Source organism: Paroedura picta, chromosome 1 (genome assembly GCF_049243985.1).
Source record: "Paroedura picta isolate Pp20150507F chromosome 1, Ppicta_v3.0, whole genome shotgun sequence".
Classification (NCBI taxonomy): domain Eukaryota; kingdom Metazoa; phylum Chordata; class Lepidosauria; order Squamata; family Gekkonidae; genus Paroedura; species Paroedura picta.
Genome location: NC_135369.1, coordinates 54,006,716 through 54,032,572, shown reverse-complemented (window position 1 = coordinate 54,032,572; position 25,857 = coordinate 54,006,716). Strand labels below are relative to the sequence as shown.

At 43.0% G+C, this 25,857-nt stretch overlaps 1 protein-coding gene and 1 long non-coding RNA gene across 2 annotated transcripts in view; one reads left to right on the top strand and one right to left on the bottom strand.

The window, feature by feature from the left end:
* PPP2R5A (protein phosphatase 2 regulatory subunit B'alpha) overlaps positions 1 to 25,857 on the bottom strand; it is a 56,365-nt gene that overhangs the window by 15,142 nt on the left and 15,366 nt on the right. Inside the window, exons 2-6 of the mRNA XM_077338670.1 lie at positions 17,909 to 18,105; positions 6,440 to 6,541; positions 3,868 to 3,960; positions 3,166 to 3,296; positions 1,169 to 1,228 (exon numbers count right to left, since the gene is read on the bottom strand). Coding sequence (XP_077194785.1) covers positions 1,169 to 1,228; positions 3,166 to 3,296; positions 3,868 to 3,960; positions 6,440 to 6,541; positions 17,909 to 18,105 — 583 coding nt within the window. The remainder of the gene's footprint in view (positions 1 to 1,168; positions 1,229 to 3,165; positions 3,297 to 3,867; positions 3,961 to 6,439; positions 6,542 to 17,908; positions 18,106 to 25,857) is intronic.
* The window catches only part of LOC143838022 (uncharacterized), a 29,420-nt gene continuing 3,872 nt past the window's right edge, over positions 310 to 25,857 (top strand). Inside the window, exons 1-2 of the long non-coding RNA XR_013231204.1 lie at positions 310 to 935; positions 24,332 to 24,470. This is a non-coding gene — a long non-coding RNA (uncharacterized LOC143838022). The remainder of the gene's footprint in view (positions 936 to 24,331; positions 24,471 to 25,857) is intronic.

Genomic DNA, 25,857 nt, shown 5'->3' with positions numbered 1-25,857 from the left:
GGAGACTAAACACATTTTCCAGCAAACTTGAGGTACTCCCCAGGTTTGCAGAAAAATCTCAATTAAAAAAAATACACTGGGGCGGATGATATTAAATTCCTTGAAAAGTAAAACGTTTACATCTGACAGCAGGGGCCAGCATAGCAGCAGCCACACAGCCTGCGAGCTACATTGGGCCTAAAGGCAGCACAACCCAAGGTTCTGTGCTGGATCCAGTGGCAGCCGTGCAGCCCAGGAGCTGTGCTAGGCATGCTACTGTTGCCAAAGCCCAGGAGCTGCACTGCATATGCTATCATTGTTGGTATAGCCCAAGAGCCATGCCAAGTCTGGCGGCAGCAGCACAGCCCTGAGAGGGGTTGAGGACTGTACCAGGTCCTGTCTATTCCATAGGTGGCCAAACTGTGGTTCTCCAGAGGTTCATGGACTATAATCCCCACAAGACCTTGCACGGTGCTCACAGAGGCTTCAAGGGGAATTGCAGTACATGGACATCTGGAGAGCCACAGTTTGGCCACCCCTGGTCTATTCAGACTGCCAGCAGCTCTCCAGGGTCTCAAGGCTGAGGTCTTTCACATCACCTCCTACCTGAACCTTTTAACTGGAGAAGCTAGGGATTTATTTTACTTATTTATTCCCTTGTTTGTTACACTTCTATGCTGTAAGATTGCATGCATAATGGGATTTAGTGTATTAGTTAAAATCAACCTTAGGTATCAAAGTTAATTTTCACTTTGAAAGCCCAAGCTGAAAAAAACTTCTCTTTCAGAGGCAGTTATGAAAATATGAGGAGGGCTTTTGGAGTTCAACTTTAGCTGGAAACTGTTACTGAATCCTACCGATGTTTGCAGTTACCTCCCTGCAGCCCTTCACCCTGATCACTTCTGGCATCAGGGCTCAATCAAGGAGACATGTTCAGAAAAAGAAGCTACCGGAAGGTAAGCAGTAAACGGAGGGAGAGAGGTTCCTTAATTCAGTGCCCCTTGTGCTGTTTAAGCAGATAAAGCTGTTGTTGTTGCATCCAATTTGGTTGTAATTTAGTAAGTAAAACCAGGAATGACAAACAGGACCTCTTTTGCATATTAGGTCCAAAGTTTCTGCCAATGTGTCCCGCAAACGAGAAAGGCAATCCCATTATCTGAACACCTATTTAGTAAAAGAATAAGCGTACCTTCCTAGTATCTCAAGGAGTTCAGCAATGCCATTGAAATGTTCGGTTTCATATATAAACCTATTAAAGGTACAAATCCACATATGAGAGAAAGAAGCCTAAATCTAAACAAAGGCAGGAAAATATTATGTAGTAAACTATAAATTATTCATTTTATATTTAAGCAGGTTTGATTGATAAGAAAGTATTGCATGTATGTCAATCCCCCACCCACTCCTCTGCTTTTTCTGTGAGGGCAACATTTTTGTTCTCCATAGTTGCAAAATTTCTGAAAATGTTGTATCTGTACTTCTTGGAGAAGTAGAATGTCCCTCGACATTCACTGTGTACACAAATACATAGTTCCACTACCCTAGTTTCCCTCCTGCAGAAACAAGTAAGAGTTGAAAGGGTACATTCTGGAGCCCTTCAAACTAGTTCCTGCACATGGTAATCCATCTCATCAGAGGAACAAGTTTTGCCTCCCTTAACTTTAGTGTTTAACATTCAAATTCTTTACTTCATCCCATCGGGATCTTATAACTAAGCCAATGAACACAACCGTACCCTGAATTGTATTTCCTGGGCATGCAACAGTGAAACAGAAATCAAGAGACTAGCTCTTTTTAAAAACATATTAATCCCACTTGCAAATTACTATTCAACTGATCATTAAGAAAGGGTATGCAGTTTATTTCATTTTATTTATTTATTTGGCTTATATACCTCCCATCACTGTGAAGTCAAATCTCCATTTCACAGGTTATCTTATGGGCAAGTCTGATACTTCATAAAAAAAATTAATTCATTGCACATGCCTTACTCTGCACGGTCCAGTGCTAAATGAGCACTCAGTGCTGAGGAGTGAATGACTAAGGTTTTCATGCTTTCACTTTCATGCTTGAAGCCTTCTGCTTTGTTTTACTAACAGCATAGTTGTGGCAGCTGTCTTTTGTACAGTCTCACGTCTGAGTCAGCAGGATTATCTGCAGTGTTTACCTTCACATGCATGCTCTGAGTCTGGAATTTATAAGGCTGGTGACATTCGTTCTTCCTAAGAGCAAAGTGCTAAAGCTACTTATTTTTTTCAGGCAAAAACAGCTAAAGTTCTTAAGCTGAAACCATATACACATTTAATTGGAAGATAAGGGCCAAACTACAGTTACACAGGAATTTGATGACTGGACACACCTACCCAACATCTTAGTTTCTTATTAGAAGCAGAAGCATTGCTAAGGCAGCAATGGAGGGGGGACTTTAACACTATCCCATTGTGGAAAATGTATCAGGAAAATGGCACTACAGGGATTTAAATTCTTCCCACAGTACTGCCAAGCAAATGGTCGCCCCCTGCACCTGCTTCTAAGTACAAAACAAAACAACAAACACTGGGAAATCCATTCCTGGATTCAAGCGGACCTGGAAATAGGACCCATGGAACTAAGTGAGATTTATTTCCATACAGAAGATGTGACATGTGCCAGTCTTGGAATTAAAGATTCTGCGCCTCTTTCTGTCTAAGAAAGAAATGTGAATTTCTTCTTCTAAATTACCTTATGGTAGTAATAATAATAAATCACATAACAGCTACTTTTATTTGTGGGCTAGCAATAGTGTACTTAGGTGCAAGGCAGGTACTTAAGATTTCTTGGAGAGGTAGCATGGTATAGCCTGATTTTGTAAGACCTCAGAAGCTAATCAGGGTCAGGACTAGGAAGGAAGACCACAAACTAAGACTGTGCAGAGTAAAGCAATGGCCAGCCACCTTTGCTTCTCATTTGTTTTGATAGCCCTTTGCTGGGGTCACTGTGTGTCGGCTGTGACTTTATGCAAACACAGATTGCATTTCCTTCCAACCTTTCTTTGTGCAATCCAAAGGGCTATACAGCTTTCCTAAGGGATCTATTATCCGGGCACTCACTCAATCCACTTAAAAGTTCTGTAAGGCCATTTTAGAATGTGCCCTTAAATACACATCCTGTTTCTAAATGCATCTAGAACAACTACACATATTATACCTGAGAAAAATATTGTTGATTTGTTTTCTGATGAATGCTCTTAATCCAAGGAATTTGCCATAAATTCGATGAAGAACAGTTTTTAAGAAGTCGCGCTCTCGTGGATCTTCACTATCAAAAAGCTCCAACAGCTATTAATAAAGTATTATTTATTATTTCAGTTCCTGGTAGTATTCATAAAGTGGAATAAAAGCAAGTTCTGCCATGAATCTCCCCCCATAACATTTTGCCACAAATACATTATTTCACACACATGCTGATGGAGAAGCTCTCAAAACCCACTTAAAAACAGTATAATAAAAGCAACTCCTTCATGATGCATTCCCATTTGTAACATTATAACCTTCAATGTCCATCAACAGGCATGACCCATAAGAAATTAGACTCCATAATAAATCCCACTATAATTATATTTTACTCAAAGTTAAACTACATTTTTCTGTGCAACTCAGGCATTACTAATTCACCCTGAAATGACCCCGATGCTTCTAAACAAGCTAGAACACTCAAGGGGCAGCTTAAGAAGTTCAGGCAATACAACCCCAGCCCAACACACCATGAGCCTTCGAGGAGGGCGGTATAGAAATGAAATGAAATAAAATATAAACAAAATATAAACAAAACAAAACAAAACAATGATGAATGAATATAACCTTTAGAAAAAACAGAACAACATGGTAAGTATTTCTGATGAACATTTACCTGCTGTACAAACTTCTGGTCAATATGACGCTTTGCAATGCTGGGCTGAAAATCAGGACTCTCTAAAAATCTCAGGAAAAATTCATATACCAGCTATGAAAGAACAAAACAAGTATTTAAGAAATATACATTCACAGGCAATAAATTCATAATTGGATGACCTCCGTCGCCAGCTTGATCGAGGTGGCTCTGCTGTGCTAGTTCTTTTAGATCTGTCGGCCGCATTTAACGTGGTCGATCACGAGCTGCTAGCGAGCCGCCTTGCCGGTACGGGGATAAGGGGTACAGCGTTACGCTGGATACGCTCCTTCCTCCAAAACCGGACACAGAGGGTAGCCGTGGGAGAGGAAGTATCGGGCCCTTACCGGCTCCCTTGTGGGGTCCCACAGGGCTCGGTGCTCTCTCCTACATTATTTAACATCTTTATGCACCCTCTGGCTCAACTGGTACGGAGCTATGGGCTGGGTTGCCACCAGTACGCTGATGACACCCAGCTCTTTCTCCTCATGGATGGCCACCCGGACTCCCCCCCCAGATCCATTTGCCAGATGTTTGGAAGCCGTAGCTGGATGGCTCGAGCAGAGTCGCCTGAAACTCAACCCCTCCAAGACGGAGGTTCTGTGGTTGGGCCGTAGGGGGGCAGATCAGGAAGCGCGCTTACCCTTTCTGGCCGGGACGCAACTTAATATCGCATCTCAGGCCAGGAATTTAGGGGTGACCATCGATGCCTCACTAACACTTGAGGCACAGGTTAAACAGGTAGCTAGCCAGGCATTTTTCCATCTTCACCAGGCTCGGCTACTAGCGCCCTATCTGTCCTCCGAACACCTGGCCACAGTGATCCATGCGACGGTCACCTCTAGACTAGATTTCTGTAACTCGCTCTACACCGGCCTGCCTCTGGGCTTGATTCGGAAACTGCAACTCGTCCAAAATGCGGCTGCTAGAGTCCTCACAGCTACACCATGGAGGGCTCACATCCAGCCAGTTCTGAGGCAGCTGCATTGGTTACCGGTCGCCTTCCGGATCAGGTTCAAGGTTTTGATTTTGACCTTCAAGGCCATCCGTGGTCTAGGCCCAGCATATATGAGGGACCGCCTTTTGCCCTATATCCCCCGCAGGGCTTTACGCTCTGCGGGGGCTAACCTACTGGTTGTTCCCGGCCCCAAGGAAGCCCGCCTGGCCTCGACTAGGGCCAGGGCCTTTTCGGTCCTGGCCCCAACCTGGTGGAATGAGCTCCCAGAAGAGCTGAGGGCCCTGCGGGAATTACCAGCATTCCGCAGGGCCTGTAAGACGGAGCTCTTCCGCCAGGCTTATAACTGAAGCCGGGCGGAAAGAAGATCAGCCCCCCCTCACAAACTGGCGGTAGAGAGCGTCACCCCCCCGCCGTAGATGAGGATGCGGAGAGCAAATGAGTAGATTACGCCATCGCTGTTACAATTACTGTAAATCATTGGTTTTTATTGTCATTTTATGGTTTTAGGGGACGGGGTTATGTAAGCCGCCTCGAGCCTTCGGGGGGAGGCGGGGTATAAATATAAATATAATAATAATAATAATAATAATAATAATAATAATAATAATAATAATAATAATAAATTTCTGAGAGACAAAACGCTTTCACTATATCAAGAGTCAGCTAGAAAAGCAGGAGTAAGTTTCAAATAAATTCTGTCTGTAAACCGCTCCGCGGGAACAGTAGTAATAAAACACTAAGGGCAATGAGGGGGGAGAAAGGGGCGGGGCGAGTCCAGGATAAAAACTCGCAGGGGCCAATCAGGAGCCGCGAAGCTCCAAGTCCCCGGCTTCATCCTTTCCCCAGGATGAAGCCAGGGCCTTGGGGGGGGAGGGGTTGGGGGGCCTCCCGCACCCAGCTGCCTGCCCGCTAGCACCCGCTGTATTGGGGCTACAGCGGGCCTTAAAGCTAGTATAGTAATATTAGCCTTATAGTAGCATTATCACAATGCTCAGACCCTTAAGAAACCACATCTTTCCCTATATCCTCCTGTGATGGCTTATTTTAGGCTTCATAGATAAAAGGTTTTCTGGCTGATTATAATAGTATTACATTTATACTGAACTGAACAGTTAGCTTAAAACTGGCATTTGAAACCATGGCTAGAAGTAAAGCTCTGGTTTAAAAGCTAAGTGTGGTTAGCACCAAGGCTCTAGAAAACCCTAGCAAAAAAATAGTCAAACATCCAGGGAGAAAGATACCCAAAACAAAAAAACTAAATCAAGGATGAAAAACAGAAGACACAGTTAGATTTGACAGCAAGATAATTGGTAATTTTATAGTAAGGGCAGAGTGGAAGGCAGAGGGCAGAAACCAGAAAGACAAAAGGAGGGTTAGAAACATCAAAACAGAAAGTTCAAAAGAGCCTGGCCGTAAAAGATAGAAGGGAAATTACAGTGTGGCTAGAGTGACAGAGATCACAACAGCATATACCAACACACGTAAAAGACTTAAGAAAGGAATATACTGCACTTCCAGAATTGCCAGGATAGCACACTACCCTCAAAACTGTTACCTCATTGTAGTATAATTTGAAAAAAACAATAATTAGTATACCTGTATATGGGGCCAGGAGGCTTCTAATGTTGGCTCATCTTCTTCTGGATCAAAATCTGGATTTTCACTTGGTGGAAGTGTTCTGAAGATATTAGAACTGATCTGGAAGAAAATAGTTACTTCATTAAAAGTAGATTTCAATTTAGTTTTACATTAAATAGATAAAGTCGGTCTTATAACTACTTAGCTCTCTATTCCAAAACTGGTGTATATTTATGCATATGAATCCGCCTTCTACAAAGTCAAACCACTGGTGTACAGGCAGTAGAAAGGTGCAATTCTCTTTAGGACTACACTGCCAGTGCAGCATGGTTTTCCTCCAGCCTTTTTCAGTCTTGCAGAAATCTCTCTACTGGGATGCCACAGACTAAACTGAAATGTTGCGCACACAACGCATGCACTAAACCACTGTCATATGAGTACTCAAAAAGATAGGTTAGATAAAAGAATGTGCACGCAGCATTATATTTTCTTGAAAGTCTTTATACAAGATCAGCACACCTAGTTTTCTACTGTTAGATAAGCTTCAGTAACTATTCAAGAACTCAGCCAGGGAGTTTTGACAGTGCTACTTGATTTTGCTTCAGTTTATGGGCCTTTTCAAAATTTCTAGGTTTGTCAGAGTGAGAAAAAGGAAGACCAGACAAAAAACAATTCTAGTGAATCCTGGCCCCCTCTCTGACACACTCTCTCTCTCTCCTCACCCCCTTTTCTCTTGCTTCTTCCATCTACCTCTCCTGGTGCCTACCTGGTCTCTGCTCCAAACCTACTTGATCCTGGTCCCTCCCCTCTTAATCCCTCCCTCCACCCACACCTTCCCCCTAACACCACCCTTGCCACTCCCTCCTGGTCTTCCCCCCTCTCAATCATTCTCCCACTTACATCTCCTTCTTAGTCCCTCCCCCATCCCTCTCAGACACACACACACTCCTTCCTCCCCCTCCCCCCTTACCTGTCACAGCAAGAGTTCCGTGGCCTTCTGCTAGCTGCAGTGTCTCCCTGCTTCCCAGGCCTGCTCTGCTGTGGACCGAATTAGCTTGGAAAGTCAGGCACTGCAGCAGCAGAGCTGCCCTATTCTGCGAACAGCGGGACCAGCCTGGGAAGGCAGGTGCCGCTTTAGCAGAGCTTCCCCGACCTGCCCTGCTCTGTGAAGGGCAGGACTAGTATGTGAAGGCAGAGCTTCACCAGTCTGCCCCCGCTGTGCAGAGGCCAGGACTGGCTGACTTCAGGGGCAACACCTCACCCCACAGCTTCTGTGCAGGTTGCACAGTGGCCCCAGCTGGCTTTAGGGGCCCCGCCTCCACCAGCTTTACAGTCAGCACCTCAGCAGCAGCCTCGGTCTCCTCTGCTGGTGGCCTTCCCACATCTTTACGCAGTAATGGGTTTAAACTTCAAGTACAAGGATATAGGGTAGACATCAGGAAAAAGTTTTTCACAGTCAGAGTAGTTCAGCAGTGGAATAGGCTGCCTAAGGAGGTGGTGAGCTCCCCCTCACTGGCAGTCTTCAAGCAAAGGTTGGATACACACTTTTCTTGGATGCTTAGGGCTGATCCTGCGTAGAGCAGGGGGTTGGACTAGATGGCCTGTATGGCCCCTTCCAACTCTATGATTCTATGATTCTATGATCCACACTCCCTGGGTTGGGGCTACGGACCTCACATCCGTATCTATTTAGTCCCAGGGAGTTCACCAGAAGATATGTTCCACATTAAAAGACCTGTGAACTTTATTAAGGCTTTATTTGTGACTGCTTATTGCTGCAGCCTAGGGTTGTGCGCAGTGGCATCCGACTGGCCATTCCAGGCTGACGCAGCCAACGCTGCGCTGTGAGGAGAGGTGCGGGCGCCAGTGCATAACTCGGTGCACACATGGAGGTGCGGAGCTGGAACGGCCGATTTGGACATCACCACGCACAACCCTACGTGCAGCCTTTTGTTAAAGTATATTCCAGGTCACAACTTATCTCGATAACATTCACAAACGTGATACCTTTCTTTTGGATAGAGCCCTCAAACTGTAGCTTAAAAAAAAAAGATATTCTTGGCTGAGAATCAACAGCCAATAGAAACAGGATGAACTCAATAACTGCCATAAAAATGTTATTAAAATATCTCCCAAACCATAGTGCAAGACCTTTCCCAAAACACGTTCCACCCATATTTTGCAGAAGCCATCTCAGGGCGACTGAGATCCCAATATACCAGAGAAAGGCAGAATCCTGTGTTAGTACTATATTCTGCTCTCAGTTCCTTCCAGAGTGCTTAACTGAGAGGTTTCAGTGCTTAGAAATCCTTCCTCTCATGAGTTTCATTGTTCAGGTGTATGGGAAAGGCAACCACCATATACAGTTCCATATCTTCCAGAGCTGTGCCCTACTGCAAGAGGGTCTAGAACTGCCCCAAGAGATATCCTGCTTTCTAAAGAAGGTACAGAGAAAAATTAGTTGAATGGATATGTGTGAAGATACATATATAGCTTATAGAGAAGTACAGGTGAGTAGTGATCACAACAAAAATGGAAGCTACATGGTCAAATACTACAAAATCAAATCCTATTCCAAAGTAGGAAGACATCCAGACTATCAGATTACTCACTTGACTCAAGAATGGCACTCATGTGTGTGATATACACCCACTCCTTATCTGTAAAAGCATCTGGTAAACAAGAATTCTCAGATTTCCTGCTTCACATTTTCTTCTAGCTCTACACTAACAGAAGAGGGAACTTTACAGTTTCTTTGCCAGTATTTCAATGTTAAAACCTTCACTAGCTTCTTTTATTCCATTCTGAAGTTGTTGGGAAAACTATATTTAGGTAAAAGGGCTAGGCTAAGGATTCCCTACTGGTGTGCTATGGGAGACCCCCTCCCCCAAGGTGTGCCGCAGCATGGGGGGGGACTTAAAAAAATTCAAAGAAATTAGAATTTAAGATTTTCTCTTATATGGGCAGGTTGACTCCAAATATTCAAGCCATCGCTGGCTGAGGCTCCTCTCACATCAAGTTGACCTGTTTTTTGTTTAAATCGGGGGGGGGGGTAAAGGGGCCTGGATGAGCCTAGCGTCTAGCCATTAGTTAGGCCAAGCCAATCCCCTGGCAAGTTCTGGGGTTGGGGTGGCAGCAGTAAATAAATCTCCCTTGAATGTTTTTTTAAATTGCCGTGGTAGGTGGGGAAGATGCTGTACACCAGTGGTCCCCAACCTTTTTATAACCGGGGACCACTCAACGCCGGGAGCCACTCACCGGGGACCACTCAACGCCTTTTACTGAGGCCCGGTGGGGGGGGGAGTAGTTTACTCTCAACCACTGCCCTAACACTCTCTGATCGCTATGGTAATGTTTAAACATCCCTTCAAAATAAGATACAGACACGCCACAACAATAAACATAAGGAACATTTTATTTTCATGGAAATTTTAACTCATGACAATGACAAATCAATGGGAACCCTGAGCTTGTTTCTCTGCAACGAGATAGTCCCATCTGGGAGTGATAGAAGACAATGACACCCGAAGTGTGTTGTAAAGGACCGGGGGGGGGGAAGGCGTCCTTCAGGTACCCCCTCCAATTAGTCGAAGGACCACATGTAGTCCGCAGCCCACGGGTTGGGGATCGCTACTGTACACTACAGAAAGAAAATGTGGCTGTTACTGCAACACAAATGAAACTATCTTCTGGTGACAGGTCACTTCTAGGAGAGAGGGATGCGTGGCAAGGAAGTGTGGTTAACTGACCACTTCTGGAGTGCCTCAAAGACTGAACATTTTCAAAAGTTTGAAAGAGGGTGGACTAGGCACACAGAACTACAATTTTGGAAAAACAACTTAGAAGAAAATGTTCTTGGCCTATTATTTTTATCTGTGAGCATTACAGGAGAACAACAATTATTGCATTTGCTCTAGCATTTAGTTGTTGGCTTACTGCTGGCCAAACCCCTAGGACACGGGTAATTCACACCTTACTAGTGCACGTTTGGTAACAACTTAATTTTTTTAAAGCATTCTTAATCAGGCCTTTATATAAAATTGGATTGAATTTATTTTATTCTACACACACTTTTTGCCAACCCAGAATTTTTAAGCAACAGCTATCATCAGTAACAGTAATAAATATAATTTTGAAGATCTATTCTAAATCAGCATCACGCCATTAACAAGACAAAAAAAATGTTTATGGATTGTGGTTCCATATTGTTTTGCCTGACCTAAGTTAAACTATCATCAGTGTACCTAGTTTTCAACATAACCAAATCTGTGAATATTGAAATCCAGAGACTAGAGCCATGGGCAGGCAAGACAGAACTTTCTATAAACAAGATTTACAGGAAAAAACTAAAGTCTAAAATATGTGGGTTTTCTTAAAACCCTGTGAGGCCAAGCACCTCTGATTCCTCCTGAAATGTTTGTATTAATGGACTCCTTATATCCTGCAGGTGTTACGAATTGGGCCTCTCTGCCCACATGCCTCTTAGCATTTTCAAAGTAGAAGCAAGGAATGGGGTAACTGGCTCATCATGAAGCCACAGGAAGGGAAGGGAAGGGAAGAATCAGGAGAAGTGACATGATTTTCTAGAGAGTTCAGGCAAGAACACATCCTGATTGGATTGTCACCATCACCTGATGCTGATGGACCAAAATATATATATAATGGGCTAAGAGCTTTGTGGAGACAACTAGCTTGGATTGATGGACTAAATACCTAGAATATTCTGCTTATATTGCAACAGACAGCAATACAGACTACACTTGAGTTTTGGCCTTCTAATTTGGGACTATTAAGATTGAGCCATCTGGTGCAGATTTCAAATGTGTTAGATAGTTAAGCTATATTTTTTTGTTTTCCCTGCTGTATGATTTTACAGTTGTAGGTTGCCAAAAATCAAATTTATTTTTCTGGAATATTATTCTAATAAATTCTCTATATATTTCACAAAGGATTGAGCCTTGTGCACACTAACTCTGAGAACCCATGGGTATCAGGACTCCTTCACAAACCCCAAAATAATAGAAGCTGTGCCTGTAGCTTTAATAAATACCGAGTCAGTGGCCATTGTAGGATTTTGGTATGCAACCACAACAATAATGCTAGCCTTCAAGTTTGGCTTCTGTCAGTAACGGTAAGACAAGGGTCAGGGCCCTTTCTTAGCTGTTTTGGCCTTTGAAGGTGGATTAATCAGGGCCAAGCCCATCAATAACCAGCAGATGACTTACCACCCAAATTGCATGATTCATCCAGGCCCAGCAGTTCACTACAGTTCAACCACTTTATAACAGCCAGTGAAGCGTAGTAGTTACCATTTCAGACCAGGGTACCAGAGACCAGATTCAAATCCGCATTCTTCCTTGAAAGTTCACCAGATGACCTTGGTCTCTCACACACTATCAGCCTAACCTACCACACAGTGTTGTTGTAAGGATAAAATGGAGAATTGGGAATAATGTAAACCGTTTAGGGCTCCCATTGTGGAAATAAGCAAGTTAGGTAATGTAGGTTGGTTGGCAAGTGGGAATGAGACAAGAAACCAAGGAAAGGTGAGGATATAGGGGCAGCCATAAGGAGAATAGGGGGGGGGATACAGGAGAAAGTAAGGTACTCTTCACAAATCTTTGCAAGTTTCCCACCCCATAACTAGGTCAGACTTTTTCCCAGGGAGAAGCTGCCAAGGAGGAAGGAAGAAGGGAAAGCTGAAGACAGGGGGACAGATAAAGGTAATCTGTTGGTGTGTGGGAAGAAGCTAAGCTGTCCTTGACTACTGCAGGATGAGGACACAAACAGCCTTTTCTCCAATCCTTGCTCACAAATTACAGTATAATGAAACAGGGAAGCTTGGCTTCACAAAGCACTCAACAGAAATCAGCAACAAGCAGATATTTTACTGGTGTACCAACCCTAGTTTAAGCAGTGAAATATGTGGCATGATGGAAGGTCTGACAAATACAAATTTAATCCCCCTCTGTTGCCAGATTGCCTGTCACTTGGAGCTGTGTATTTTAGGGGAACCTTGAGAGATATTGTAACCAATCTATCATCTTGTGGGTATTATTCCTGCCCAATGTTCTTCCATTAAATTAGGTGATTTTAAGACAAAAGGCTAAACCATGTATTCTAATTTCACAAGTGAAAGGATAAAGTTTTTTTTTAAATGTCTCAGTGAGGGGTGGTATGTAAACAGAAGGAAAGAAGAAAGATATCGAATGTGTTTGAGAAGTAAGAAGAAAAGCAGTTTCCAGCCCCCCTCCCTTTTTAGTGCAACTAATTCTGACTGACCATTACCCTTTATAACATTCATAAAAAGCCTTAAGGCAAAAATATTTAGTAAAACCCCTCACCATAACTTCACAAACCACTTTTGAATTGCTGGTACATTTAAGGGCAAGTCCCCTTCAATCCTGAAACTGATCAGAGGGATGTATTTAAAAGTAAAACAAAAAACTCCAGTCAAAGTTGAAGACTGTCCTTATGTTTGGGGAGGGAGGTAAACCAATGGGAGAACTCGGTTCTTGAGGGAGAAAAAATACCCTAAAGACCTCCCACTGTACTGCAAACATGTCACAAGCGTGTTTCTTAAACGGCTTGCCTCAGTTTAACTCAACTGAGGGCAATAATATGCAATAATGCAGTAGTTAGTCCTGAATCATCTGGCACTTTCTAGGCAAGGGACGGCTGGCTGAGCATTGTGCTCCCCTCCTGGGCCTCTGGGCTCCTTGCGCCCCCATCCAAGAGGTGGGTCTTACAATAGATAGATATCTACCTAGAGAGAGACAGACAGACCATCTAACGCTTCCAAGGGGAAGGGCAGGAGAAAGATGTGACGGACAGGCAAAGAGAAACAGAGATACACAGAAAGATAAGCAGAAAGACCATCTCAGGCTTCACAGAGGAAGGGCACAAGATTACATACAAAGCCAGCCAGACAGACCATCTAATGCTTCTTAGGGGAGAGACAGGAGAAAGATTAAAGAGAGAGACAGAAACAGACAATCCCTCCTTCTCTCCCTCCCATTCCCCCCAACCCAGTTCTCACAGCAGCAGACAAGTGGAGCCGGTTGCCTCCTCTTTCTGAGGCAAGAAGCAACAGCCCCCCCTGCCCAATGGAGTTCTCGATGCAATGGAGGAGATGCCAGGAAGATCAGCTGGAGTGTGGTTCCTCGGCCCTGACGGAGCCAACCAGAATGTAGCCCCTCCTTCCCTTGCACGGTTTTAGCTTCCCCCAGTGATGGCTGATGGGGAGGCAGGTGGAAAGCCTGAGCTGACAGACTGAGGCCTGCCTGAGGTAAGGGGATGAGAGTGGTGCCCTGTGCTCTGGTGCTGGGAAGGTGGTAACAGGGATGGCAGGCTTGAGGGAGCCTATAAGTCTCTTTGGAGGTGGGACCTGGAGGCAAGAAGAAGAAGAAGAAGAGTTGGTTCTTATATGCCGCTTTTCCCTACCCGAAGGAGGCTCAAAGTGGCTTACAGTCGCCTTCCCATTCCTCTCCCCACAACAGACACCCTGTGGGGTGGGTGAGGCTGAGACAACCCTGATATCACTGCTTGGTCAGAACAGCTTTATCAGCACCGTGGCGAGCCCAAGGTCACCCAGCTGGTTGCGTGTGGGGGAGTGCAGAATCGAACCCGGCATGCCACATTAGAAGTCCGCACTCCTAACCACTACACCAAACTGGCTCTCTGAAGGCAAGAGGAGTGTGAAGGCCCAAGGAGGAGCACAGCCATCGGCAGGCTCAAGGGAGCTGGCACCTTTCTGGGGTGAGGGGTGCGAGAGCCCCGCCCCCATTTCTTTAGTACACTTCTGTTGCGCAGTAAAGCTGTATGTGCAGCAAAATATGTTTTCAATAATAAAAAGCACAACAATAATAATTATACAAATAAAATCAAAACTCACTTTGACATCTGGAAGGAAAAGAACTTGCATGAGCAATATATGAAAGACACTGAGAACAAACCTGATAGTGATAATGCCTGGAAGTGGCTCCAAAATGGGCACTTGAAAAAAGAAACTGAAGAACTTATTCTAGCTATACAAGAGCAGGCACTCAAAACAAAATGTATTTACTTTATTTATTCATTTATTTTGGAATTTATACAGCATCCTTCCCAGCATGCCAAGCTCTGGGCAGTTTCTAGCATTTTAAAACCAATACATAGTAATTAATACCCTTTATCGTAAAACATTAAAAAATTAAAATTAAACTTCAAAATCAACTGAACCAGTTGATCAGCCAGATAGCTCATGGCACTATACTTGGGTTTTGTGTATGGGTATGTGTGTGTGTGTGGGAGGGTGTTATGAAAATGAAGATTCAGAAAATCATTGATGACAGTGATGTCGACTTCGGAAGGCAAAGGATGAAACAGTCCACCAAATGGTTAGTGCCTGTAGTAAAACTGCTCAAACTGACTAGAAGAAAATCATAATAGAATTGCAGCTATGTTGCAAGAAGTAAGACTTGCCATCAGCCAGATATTCATGGAAGCGCAAACTAGCCAAGATCATGGAGAATGATGACACAAAGCTTTTTTGAAACTTCTGATTACAAACTGATAACAACTAGAAGCATAACACCACTGATAACACAATTGTAGACAAAATCAGAGACAGAGTTTGGATCATTGACACTGCAATCTCAGGAGACCATATAATAGAAAAGAACAGAAAATAATAAAACGCCAAGACCTGTAAATAGAATTTAAGTGTCTCTGGGTGAAGAAGGTTACCACTGAGCCAGTTGTCACTGGAGCCTTTTGAAGCAGTGTGTAGAAGCCTCAGGAAAGACCTGGACATTCCAGGCATTGAGTAAATCATCAGCTCAACCCTAGAGAAGCATGTTGCTTGAAACTGCAAGAATCCTGTGAAGATACATCTGCAATTCTCAAGAACTTGGCTAGATCCTGAATTGCAGAATACCGTCTACCAATCAAATATATCACTGTGACAATCATCATCATAATACAGGGTGTCAGCCCCGGAGTAGAGTGATTCATTTTGATACATACAATTCAGCATAATTCTTTGGTTGAAAGCATGCCCACTCTATTTCTAGATTTTTATTAGACGGAAGCAGAAAAAAATCAAACTTGACGGAGCTGAAAACAGAGAATTAAAAACATAGCTATGTGTGGCTATATCTTCTTTTAAAATAATTCCATAACTGCATAGCTCTATTATTAATGTCTAAAGGCCACTAGAAGCAATTAAAAGTTAGAATCTTAGAATCATAGAATCATAGAGTTGGAAGGGGCCATACAGTCCAACCTCCTGCTCAACGCAGGATCAGCCCTAAGCATCCTAAAGCATCCAATAAAAGTGTGTATCTTAATTCAATGGTTCAATTTCCATGTCTTTCTGCGGTATTGTGAAAAAGAAATATGAACTACAGTTACATCCTCAGATACACTGAACACCTTTCTGCTGTATCTATTCAGATTATTTTCATAAGTACTGAAATGTGAAATATTGTTTGGCAGAAAGTCATCTGTATTTTTATGATGATCTGAATTATACAGTTACTTGGTGATCAAAGTGTTTTTCCAGGTCTCTTAGCCAGTAACATCTATCACTATTCAGATCTTCCTTGCCCACATAAAGAACATTTTAATTTTACAGACTTTACCCTTTTGATATCTTGTAGCTGTCATCAGCTGTAATACTTGCACATCTGTTTTCCAGGACTGTAGTCATGCCTGACTTCTGCACGTATCCAGGTCACAGCTAAAGTCAAAAAACTACTGAAAATTCCTCTGAACTATGGATACAACTCCATAGACATTTAAAGCCAGAATTTACAAAGTTCAGTAATTGTCCATTAGCAACACACATTGCTTACTGAACTAGGATTTAGTCCTTTAAGAGTATGTTTCAATTTCCTCTATAGAAATATAGACCAGGGCCAGGAAGAAATCAAGCAAAAACTGATGAATTCTAGATTGAGAAACCCTTGGGGAGGTAGGTTAGGAGGGCTCGATTGTTCAGCAACTGCCTATCCATTTTTACCCTGCCTTTCTTCTAAGTGCATATGGTTTCCTCCATACACACACACACCCCGATTTTATTTTCACAACAACATTGTGAGGTAGATTGGGCTGACACATGGTGACACTTCACAATGCCATTTTGTCCCTAGGTCCCATAATCTAACACCACTATGGCTCAGCTAGAAATGGGTATTTACAATGAACATATACATAAGCTGATTTTGGACATTTGAATATAACTGAATTTTATTTAGGACTTGGCAGACATGTGGGCAGTAAAGAAAGCTTTGTGTAAATTAAAGTTTGCACATCTTTCCTGAAGAGCTCATTTCTAGTAGCCACGCTCACAAGTATTACAGGACAACTTGCACTCAAGAACACATCCAACACATTAATATCCCCCATGCAATAAATGACCACTATATACCAACATTAAGTTATTCTACTGAAACCTGAGCCTAATTTTTTGCCAAAAAATTTCCCAAAAATTTACAAGTATGAACATGTGTGCCAGGTTTTTTACAAGCTTTAGAAGCTGAAACAAAGTGCTGTGTAAGTAAAGAGTAGTGGTCGTCTCACTCAGGAAATCACATCTTGCACACAGTCCTCCCTACCAGCTTGCCTCAGCTTTCTCACTCTCCTTTACCCTGTTTCATTAATTTCTCATTCCCTGGTTATTTATACTTTTATCCTTCCAGAGTCCTCTTTCTACTGCCACTTCCAGCCATCTTGCTCTTCTTTTTTACAACTATCCCAATGTTTTCCTTTCTCCCTCATTTTCACTTTATTCTCTCTTCCCTATTGTTCGAGAGGAAAGGCACAACCAAATAAAAGGCAAAATTGGTTGTATAGTCACTCATACTTGTTTTGTACTACCCATTTTACACCCGGAGGATGGATCCAATGCAATGCCTAGAGGACAAAGCATGCCAGGAACTGGGAAACGGAGGCTGGAGACAATCCTCCTTGAGGTATTAGTGCTCCTTCCCACAGAAATGCTATAACACTAGAGACCAGCTTAAGTCCTAGAAAGATAGAGAGCGGAGTGAGGACTGTAAACAAACGGAGCAAAACAACCTGCTGGGCACTCTCATCTATGCTGCAAGAACTGCAAGTTAAGCAGCGCTACGGCAGCTTGCTTTCTCTTTACCAACATGGAGGGAAGTAACCTTTAGGGCAACCCTGCTTGCACACCCTTCTTCCCTGCAGCAGGTTTCTACAGGACGGATATTTCACTTGTAACAACAGTCCTTCATCTCGGCAGCAGAAGCGGGAAGGAAACTGTGCTCTCCTCCAATCATACCCGATTTTTAAAAAGACAGAGGGGAACAAACAACTGGATTTCTGCACCCAAGAGTTTAACCAATTTTGATCTCTTGCAGTTTAAAGACAGCTAGTTGAGAGCAACCATCAAGGTACTGCTCTAAGACAGAAAGGCAATTTGGAACACAGATCCATTTTAGAGGTCTCCAAAGAAACACACCATTTCAATTAGTTACTTACCATTTTCACTATGTCACAATATGCTGATTCAATAATCACACCACGATTGGTCGAAACGTATTCCACCAGTTCATTCAGCGTTGCTCTTTTAATTTCTTTGCTCCTCAAGTCCGAGACAGAGTCCATGAAATCAAACAATACACAACATTGCTGCAGCTTCTGACAAAAGAGGTCTTGCTGTTCATTTGAGGTGGCATCTGTAAAGGGGAATGGCAATGATGACACCATTTTATTACTAGGACTACAATTTTGTGTGGTAGTATACAGAAGTCAACATCTACCACGTACTCTGATAATGGAAATGAAATATATTACAAAGTGGGAAATAGCAAAAGTGATGCTCTATCAGCAGTTAAGCCAAACTACGTATGTAGTGTCTATACATCTATTCTCCCTTCATATTTGTTTAGCTACAACAATTGAACTCAGTCACACTGGGGTTCTTTTGATGTGATGACTGTCAGTCAGGTCCTTTTGTCTACAGGAAGCAGCTATGGCTCAATGGCAGAACACGTACAGATAGATCAAGCATTTAAATCCATACAAGGCAATTTCTTATACACTCAGTAGAAGAGCATATCTTTTGCATTCAAAAGATCCCAGTCTTAATACCCCTCTTCTCCTTTCAAAAATTCCCAGGAAACCAAGCAGATAATTCTGAACACTGCTCGGACGCCATATAAAGTAGTACATTGGTCCTCAACAAGGGCCAGAGCTTTTTCTGTCCTGGCCCCCACTTGGTGGGGAGATCAGGGCCCTGCCTGAACTTCCACAATTCTGCAGAGCCTGCAAAAAGGAGCTCCTTCACTAGGCATTCCCCTGAGACTGACCAATTCAATAACACATACAGGTCCCCCCCCCCCGAGACCTTCTCTATGGCCTCCACCAGTCTGACCTCTCTGGACTTTTTTATATAAGTTGTCTTTCCTGCTATATTATTGTTAATCTAAATCATTGATACTATGTTAATTTAAACCACTGTTCAGTTATTGTTGATGTTATTCTGACCATGTTATATGCTTAGGCCATCCCATGTATTACCCCACAATGTTATATGTAAACTTCCTTTAGCCATATGGGAGGGTGGTATAAAAATAAATAAATAAATAAAATGTCTAAGGACCGACCTAGGTTCTTAGACAGGGAGAACAGAAAGCCTGTGTAAACTCTCCATGTATTTGGGAAGCTCTCTTCTTCAAGAGGAATGTGAAATTATCATTGTACTTTCTTCCAACTACCCCAGGTATTGGTTTGCATTTATGCAGGAGAGGTGAAAGGATAATTTCAGACCAGCAGCACAGTTTGGAAGCCCGTAGCACTTTATGGAATGAAAATGAATTGTTGCATCTGTACTGGTTAGCTTATATTTGGAACAAGAGAAAACACTTGAAATAAGTTATTCAAGCTCATACCAGAGTTTCTGCAGTAGGTACCATTAGTGTAGGCAATGTTACAATAAATGGAGACAACACACCAACCATACAACAGACAGAGGTAGAGATATAAAACCACAGGGAAAAAATAGGAAAATAGGTTTTCATTTCATTTTCATTTCATTTCACTTTCATTTTAGAATAGGTCACTTATTCCCCAAATATTGTTTAATAGCTATATTTTTTGATATATACTCTTTTCCACCATTTGTGTCCATGGCGATTCAAATGTAACACAAAGACCATAACTATGTAACACAATCTACAATATTAGGTAAGTTAAAGTTCTTATACAGTGGATGTAAGCAACTCAGGTTTTTTAACCCAGCAGTTCTCAAACTTTGAGGACCCAGGCAGCCCCAGTTTTAAATGTTCCTGGCCCCCCAAGTCTTCCTCCTCCTCCTCTTCCTTTTCTAAAAAGGTAAAGGTATCCTCTGTGCAAGCACTGGATCATGTCTGACCCTTGGGGTGATGCCCTCTAGCGTTTTCATGGCACACTCAATACGGGGTGGTTTGCCAGTGCCTTCCTCAATCATTACCATTTACCCCCCAGCAAGCTGGGTACTCATTTTACCAACCTCGGAAGGATGGAAGGCTGAGTCAATCTTCAGCCGGCTGCTGGGATTGAACTCCCAGCCTCATGGGCAGAGCTTTCAGACTACATGTCTGCTGCCTTACCACTCTGCGCCACAAGAGGCTATTCTAGCACATACTATACATAAGAAACTCCCTCTTCAAAATGCACATGAAAAGCTGCACATGCCCTGTGGAGGCTTGGGTCATGAAAACAATCCCATGAGCTACACTTTAGTAAGATTATATTGCCTATATATGGTCTGCAAGATCAAGTCATAGAGGGTAGGTAATTCTATAGGACCAGACCTACCCACCCTCCCTCTTGATTGGAAGAAACTTTGCACTGGAAACAACATTAAACATTTCTATTGATTAATAACTTCAGCAGATATCTACAAACAACACTGAAAGGGACTGGGGGAAAACCCTTAGAACTGATCATAGAAATAAAAGCTTAATGTCAGATACAACCTGAACTTCCATGATTCAACTTAAAACTGCCATTGTCTAGTGCTCTATCTGTCTACGGATTGCTTGGCTATAGTCATTCATGTAACAGATTGGATTTCTGTAACTTGCTCTATGAGGGCCTGTCCTTGTCCCTGATCTGGAAATTGCAGCTTGTACAGAAGCAGCTGCAGGGGGCCTCACTGGCACACTTTGGAGGGCCCATGTCCAGCCTGTGCCAAGGCAGCTGCATTGGTTACCAGTTGCGGCCCAGATCAAGTTCAAGGTTTTGGTATTAACCTTCAAGGCCGTTTGTGGTTTGGGCCCCACTTACCTCTCTATGCCTCCCGCAGAGCACTTTGCTCTGCAGGAGCTAATCTACTGGTGATCCCCAGCCCGAGAGAAATTTGCCTAGTCTCAACCCAGGCCAGAGTTTTTTCGGTCCTGGCCCCAACCTGGGGGAATGAGCTCCCAGGAGAGCTGAGTGCCCTGATGGAACTATCATAGTTCCACAGGGCCTGCAAAACAGAGCTTTTCTGCCAGGTTTGGTGTAGCAGTTGGGAGTGTGGACTTCTAATCTGGCGAGCCAGGTTTGATTCTGCACTCCCCCACATGCAGCCAGCTGGGTGACCTTGGGTTTGCCACGGCACTGATAAAGCTGTTCTAACCAAGCAATGACATCAGGACTCTTAGCCTCACCCACCTCACAGTGTCTGTTGTGGGGAGAGGAAGGGGAAGGCGACTGTAAGCCTTCGGGTAGAGAAACGCGGCATATAAGAACCTTCTCCTCCTCTTCTTCGAGTCTCTAGTTGAGGCCAGGAAAGCAAGACCAGAAGCCCTTCCTCAGGTGACACCAACCCATTGGGCAAACTCCCACCCCCATGATGGCTGCTATCTGGTAGACTGGGTGGGGGAGGGTGAACATCAATTGCCGGTTATTTTATATGAGATTCTTGTTTTATGTGGGGCTTTAATGGAGATTTTAATGAATTGTTGTAACCCGCCACGAGCCGTTCTAATCTATCAATCAATCAAATGTCCATAGACACAGAACAGTGTCTGTCTCTATAGTGAGGTTCTTTGTATCAGAAAGAAGTAAAGCTGCAATAGGGCTATCTCTTTGGTACCAAACAATCAATACCAGGATGTTTTCCTGTCAATTCAGTGCACTAACACATGGTGAGTTTCCCAGGTTTTTTCCATGCCCCAGTCTCTTATGATGGCTATTTTCCCTCCCCACTATCATGGTAATTTTTTTGAAGCAACTGATACAATTGTTACTAATCACACTACACTGTTGTTCATTGTTCTTAATTCCTCATTTTAACAGAAAAGTTTCTAGTCCATGTTTCTAGTTCTTTTCAGTGCAGAGATATGCCTTCCCTTTATATCCCTTCAACAAAAGAGGTTTGAGACTGTATTTCTTTTTCAAAGCTGGGAATTCAGAGGACCTGGAAGACAAGTTATTATAAAGTTATAGCTGTAGCTATTTGTCAATCTCCCATTTTATTTATTTTATTTGCATGTATTTATTGTTGTTATCATTTATTGCATTCATGAAAAAGCCCTCTGATGGCACGGGAGGGGGGGTGCCTATGGGTCAGTCGCAGAACATCTGCTTGGCTTGTAGGAGGTTCCAGGTTCAATCCTCAGCAATTAGGACAGTTATTGGTGATGTGAAAGACTTCTGCCTGAAGGCGCTTTCACATACACACACTAAGTAACATACTTTCAATCCACTTGGCAACTGGATTTTACTGTGTGAAATGGCAAAATCCACTTGCAAATGGTTGGTGAAGTGGATTTAAACAGCATTATTTAGCATGTGTGAAAGTGCCCTCAGACTCTGGAGAGCTGTTGCTAGTCTAAGCAGACAATACCAAATTTGATGGATCAAAGATATGATTTGATATAAGGCAGCTTTACGTGTGTTCTTGGGGGATGGGGCTAAGGAAAATGACACCAAGTGGGAAAGGATCAGATGTTTTTGTTATGAACTCTTTCCTAAACAACTGCAGTAAAACAAGCTTGGGAAGGATCATAGGAAGACCAAGGACAAGTCAAATAGTTTGCAAAAGTACCACAATGCAGGATGGAAGTAGGAGGGGGAAAAACAGCAGATCAAATACCTAGTGTGGAAGCAAGCCCATTTTACTTATACTTTGACTCTCTCATCTCCTTTTGCTATGAAGGAACACAGTATTCTGTGCTAACCATTTAAAGGAAGACATTTTGCTCAAATGTGTCCAGAAATAGAATGCCAGTTGCATACAACCAATATTCAATATATTCAATATATTTTTGGGTCACTTGTATTAGTGGCTATGTAATATCCTACAAGAAAGTCATGCTAGAAGTTAACAAGATCAAGTCTTGCAAGAGTTGGGCTGCAGAAAAAGTATTCAGAGTTCTTAGCTACTTTTTTCAGTGTATAAAATGGATCGTTAGATTCTTACTGTGAAGGTTCCCTCTCCTCTGTGGAAAGGAGGCCATCTTGACAGGGTGATACCCACCATACAAACAAAGGGGGCAGGAACTAATTTTAAGTTTCCTGTCTTCAGCCTAGAGATAGTCACCCTCTCCAGTTTGGCAACTGCATCAGCTCTTCAGTAGGAGAAACCTTGGGGATAAATGAAGGATCAGGTCTAATTTGTCTTTATGGAAGATGCAAAGGTTGCCCTTGATGGAAAGGGAGCCTATTTAGGTTACCTTCCTGGCTGAGGTGATGGCAACAAGAAACAGAATATTTTAGCCATTTGGAGACATCTGGAAGAGGTTTGAATTGTTGTTTGGGGAAAGGACATGTGACGTTTCCATGTGGGAAATCTGTGAGCTCGCAGTGGTTCCCTCAGAACCATGTCTCAAATAAAATGGATGATGACAGGAATGTGCACTCCTTTAATATCGGGTAGAATGGTAGCTAAGGCTGCAACCTGCCATTTCAGTGAGGATGCCTTAAGCTTTTTCTTGCCTTCATCTTGCAGGAATGCTAAAATTGAGGTGAGCAATGGTTTTAATAGGTTAAACCCTCTTCTGTACCATCATATGGAGACTTTCTAAGACATATTGTGTATTTTGCTGTCTTCAGGAGGCCAGTAGAGTCTCCATCATGTCAGGATCATATTTAACTCATAGGAAACACCTCCTTTTAATCTCTCCAGGCAGTCAAGTACATCCAGGTGGGGTCAGGATGGCAAATGAGACCCTTTGGTAGAATGTGTTCTGGCAGGAGACTTGAGAATTCTATTGCATTGGTGACGACTTCGATGGACCACAGGTCTGCTTGTTTCCTTGAATAGAAGAAACTGTCCTCCCATCGGGATGCTGCTGGTGCCATATTTTGCATTGTTTTCTGTCCTAATTGGGCTTTTTGGGTCTGAGTTATCTAGAGAATCTGGATAGGTATCCTCCTCTTCTGTTAAAAGAGACTTGACTAGTTCCAGGAGAACCAGTCAAAGTTTTCTTTTTTATCCCTTGTTTCCACAAGGATTTTGTTCAAACAATTTCCAAATAGCCTGTCTCCCTGAAAAGGATACCCTGTAACAATGGCTTTGGAATGGAAGGGCATGTAATTTCTTAAGGCATCTTAGGCATTGTCTATGAACCCACTGAGATCTGAGTTGCTTTTCAAAGTATGCAAAGAAGGGAACCACTTTTTCAGTGTGTTTTGATCTGGGAAAAAAATTGTTTCTTTTGGGTCTAGAGACTTTCACTTTGTATCAGAGTGCTCCCTGACTACCTCCTCTAGGAAATGTTGCAGTTCTAGTGCAGTTCTAGTGCAATGAGGGCTTTGGATAGTAAGCACCAATAATCCTCAGCCTTAAAGAATCTATTTGGTTGCTTTGGTATCTCACACCTCCCTCATTTTGTTCATAAGAGAGCAGCTCTCCGTATTCCTGTCCCTCTGACTCTGAATCAGAGAAAGTGTCTGAGTCCCTAATGTCAAGCACTCCTTTTCTTCCTCTAGGAGGAGGTAACCCCTTTAGGGGCTGCCGTACTTAGCCAGGCATAAAGAACTGAAGATCTGTGAAACCTCAACCTGCGTATGTGACAGACATAAGAGTGGGAAGAAGATGAGAGGGGCTGTAAGGAGCATCTGGATCCTGGTAGGGTTCAGTGTGAGATGCTGACAGATATTCCCAAGCTCCTCCTACATAGCTTAATAAAAGATATAATATCCAGAAAAAACTGATAAGGCCTTACATTACCAGGGCTGGACTTACTGCTGTAACTGGAATCCAACTGGGGGGCATTAGGGCCTCCAACACTGGCTTAGTCATCTTGCGGGGAGCCTGCATTGCACTCCAATTGAACACCCAGTTGGAGACCTCCTCTGCCTTTCCAGGCATTTTCTCTGTTGGGGAGCTCTCCCAAGAATGGGCTCCCGCAGAGTAGTTTGACTCAAAATGGCCACTTGATCCTGCTACTTGTCTAGGCATGCTTGCAGTGAGGCAATTTCTTTTAGCTTGCTTCTTTCCATGTACCAAGGCATTGGCAGTCTCCTTTGCGCCTTGCACCAGAGGTACATGGCCTGTGAGAAAAGGGTCGGTCTCCCCTGCCAACAAGAAGCCATCATTATGCGTTCTCACTCTTGGCAGCAGAGTAGACTGTCAAGCATCTTTTTTTCCTTTTTTGCTGTCTGCACCCCCACGGTCCACAGAAGGAGAGGAATAGAGAACGAGGAATAATCAATAGGTAGAACGAGGAGGAAGAAAAACAGAAAGTAGATGAGATGGAGAAGAGCCCTTTGCCTAATTGCAGTTCCTTTTGAGGCAGAAAATAAACTGGAAGGGGGGGGGCTCTCCCAAGAGGTTGAAATCAGGAAGCTGGATATTAGTTTCTGCCTCCCTAGACTGGACAGTGGGAATCATCCTATCAAGGGGTCCTCCACCTCAGAGGGAGAGAGACTACCTCTACTTAGAGGGATACCTCCAAAAACCTGTTCCTTACATTATCGCTTTAGGCTCATCAGCTTGAGATACTTCTGTTCTGAAGAGTTAACACATGCTTTATGCTGCATAGTTCTGATTAGATCACAATCTTATGCTCTCATGAAGATACTATAATTTCAGTAGTGAAAAGAACCTGTCACACTAGGTCAGAAAAAACTCATAAAAGCAGAATATTTGGAGCCTGATCATTCCCAACATCCAGAAAGGAGATGTCTGTCTTCTCTCCAGTTTTAGTTAATATAGCTTAACAGCTGTTCATAACACATCTTTGATAAGGACCAGGATTCAATAATTTTTAGAGTCACTTATGCCAGATGGTACACAATATTCCACAGCAATGAATTCCTTAGGTCAATTATGCAGTGTATGAAACACATCCTTTCCATTCTGAATCTACTACCAACCAATTTCATTAGATGTCCTCTAAAATCAGCATTTTAAGAGATTTTAGAGGACATCTAATGAAATTGGTTGGTAGTAGATTTCTGTACTTCCCCCATAATTTTACAAATCTTTACCACAAGTTCTACTCATTCATCCC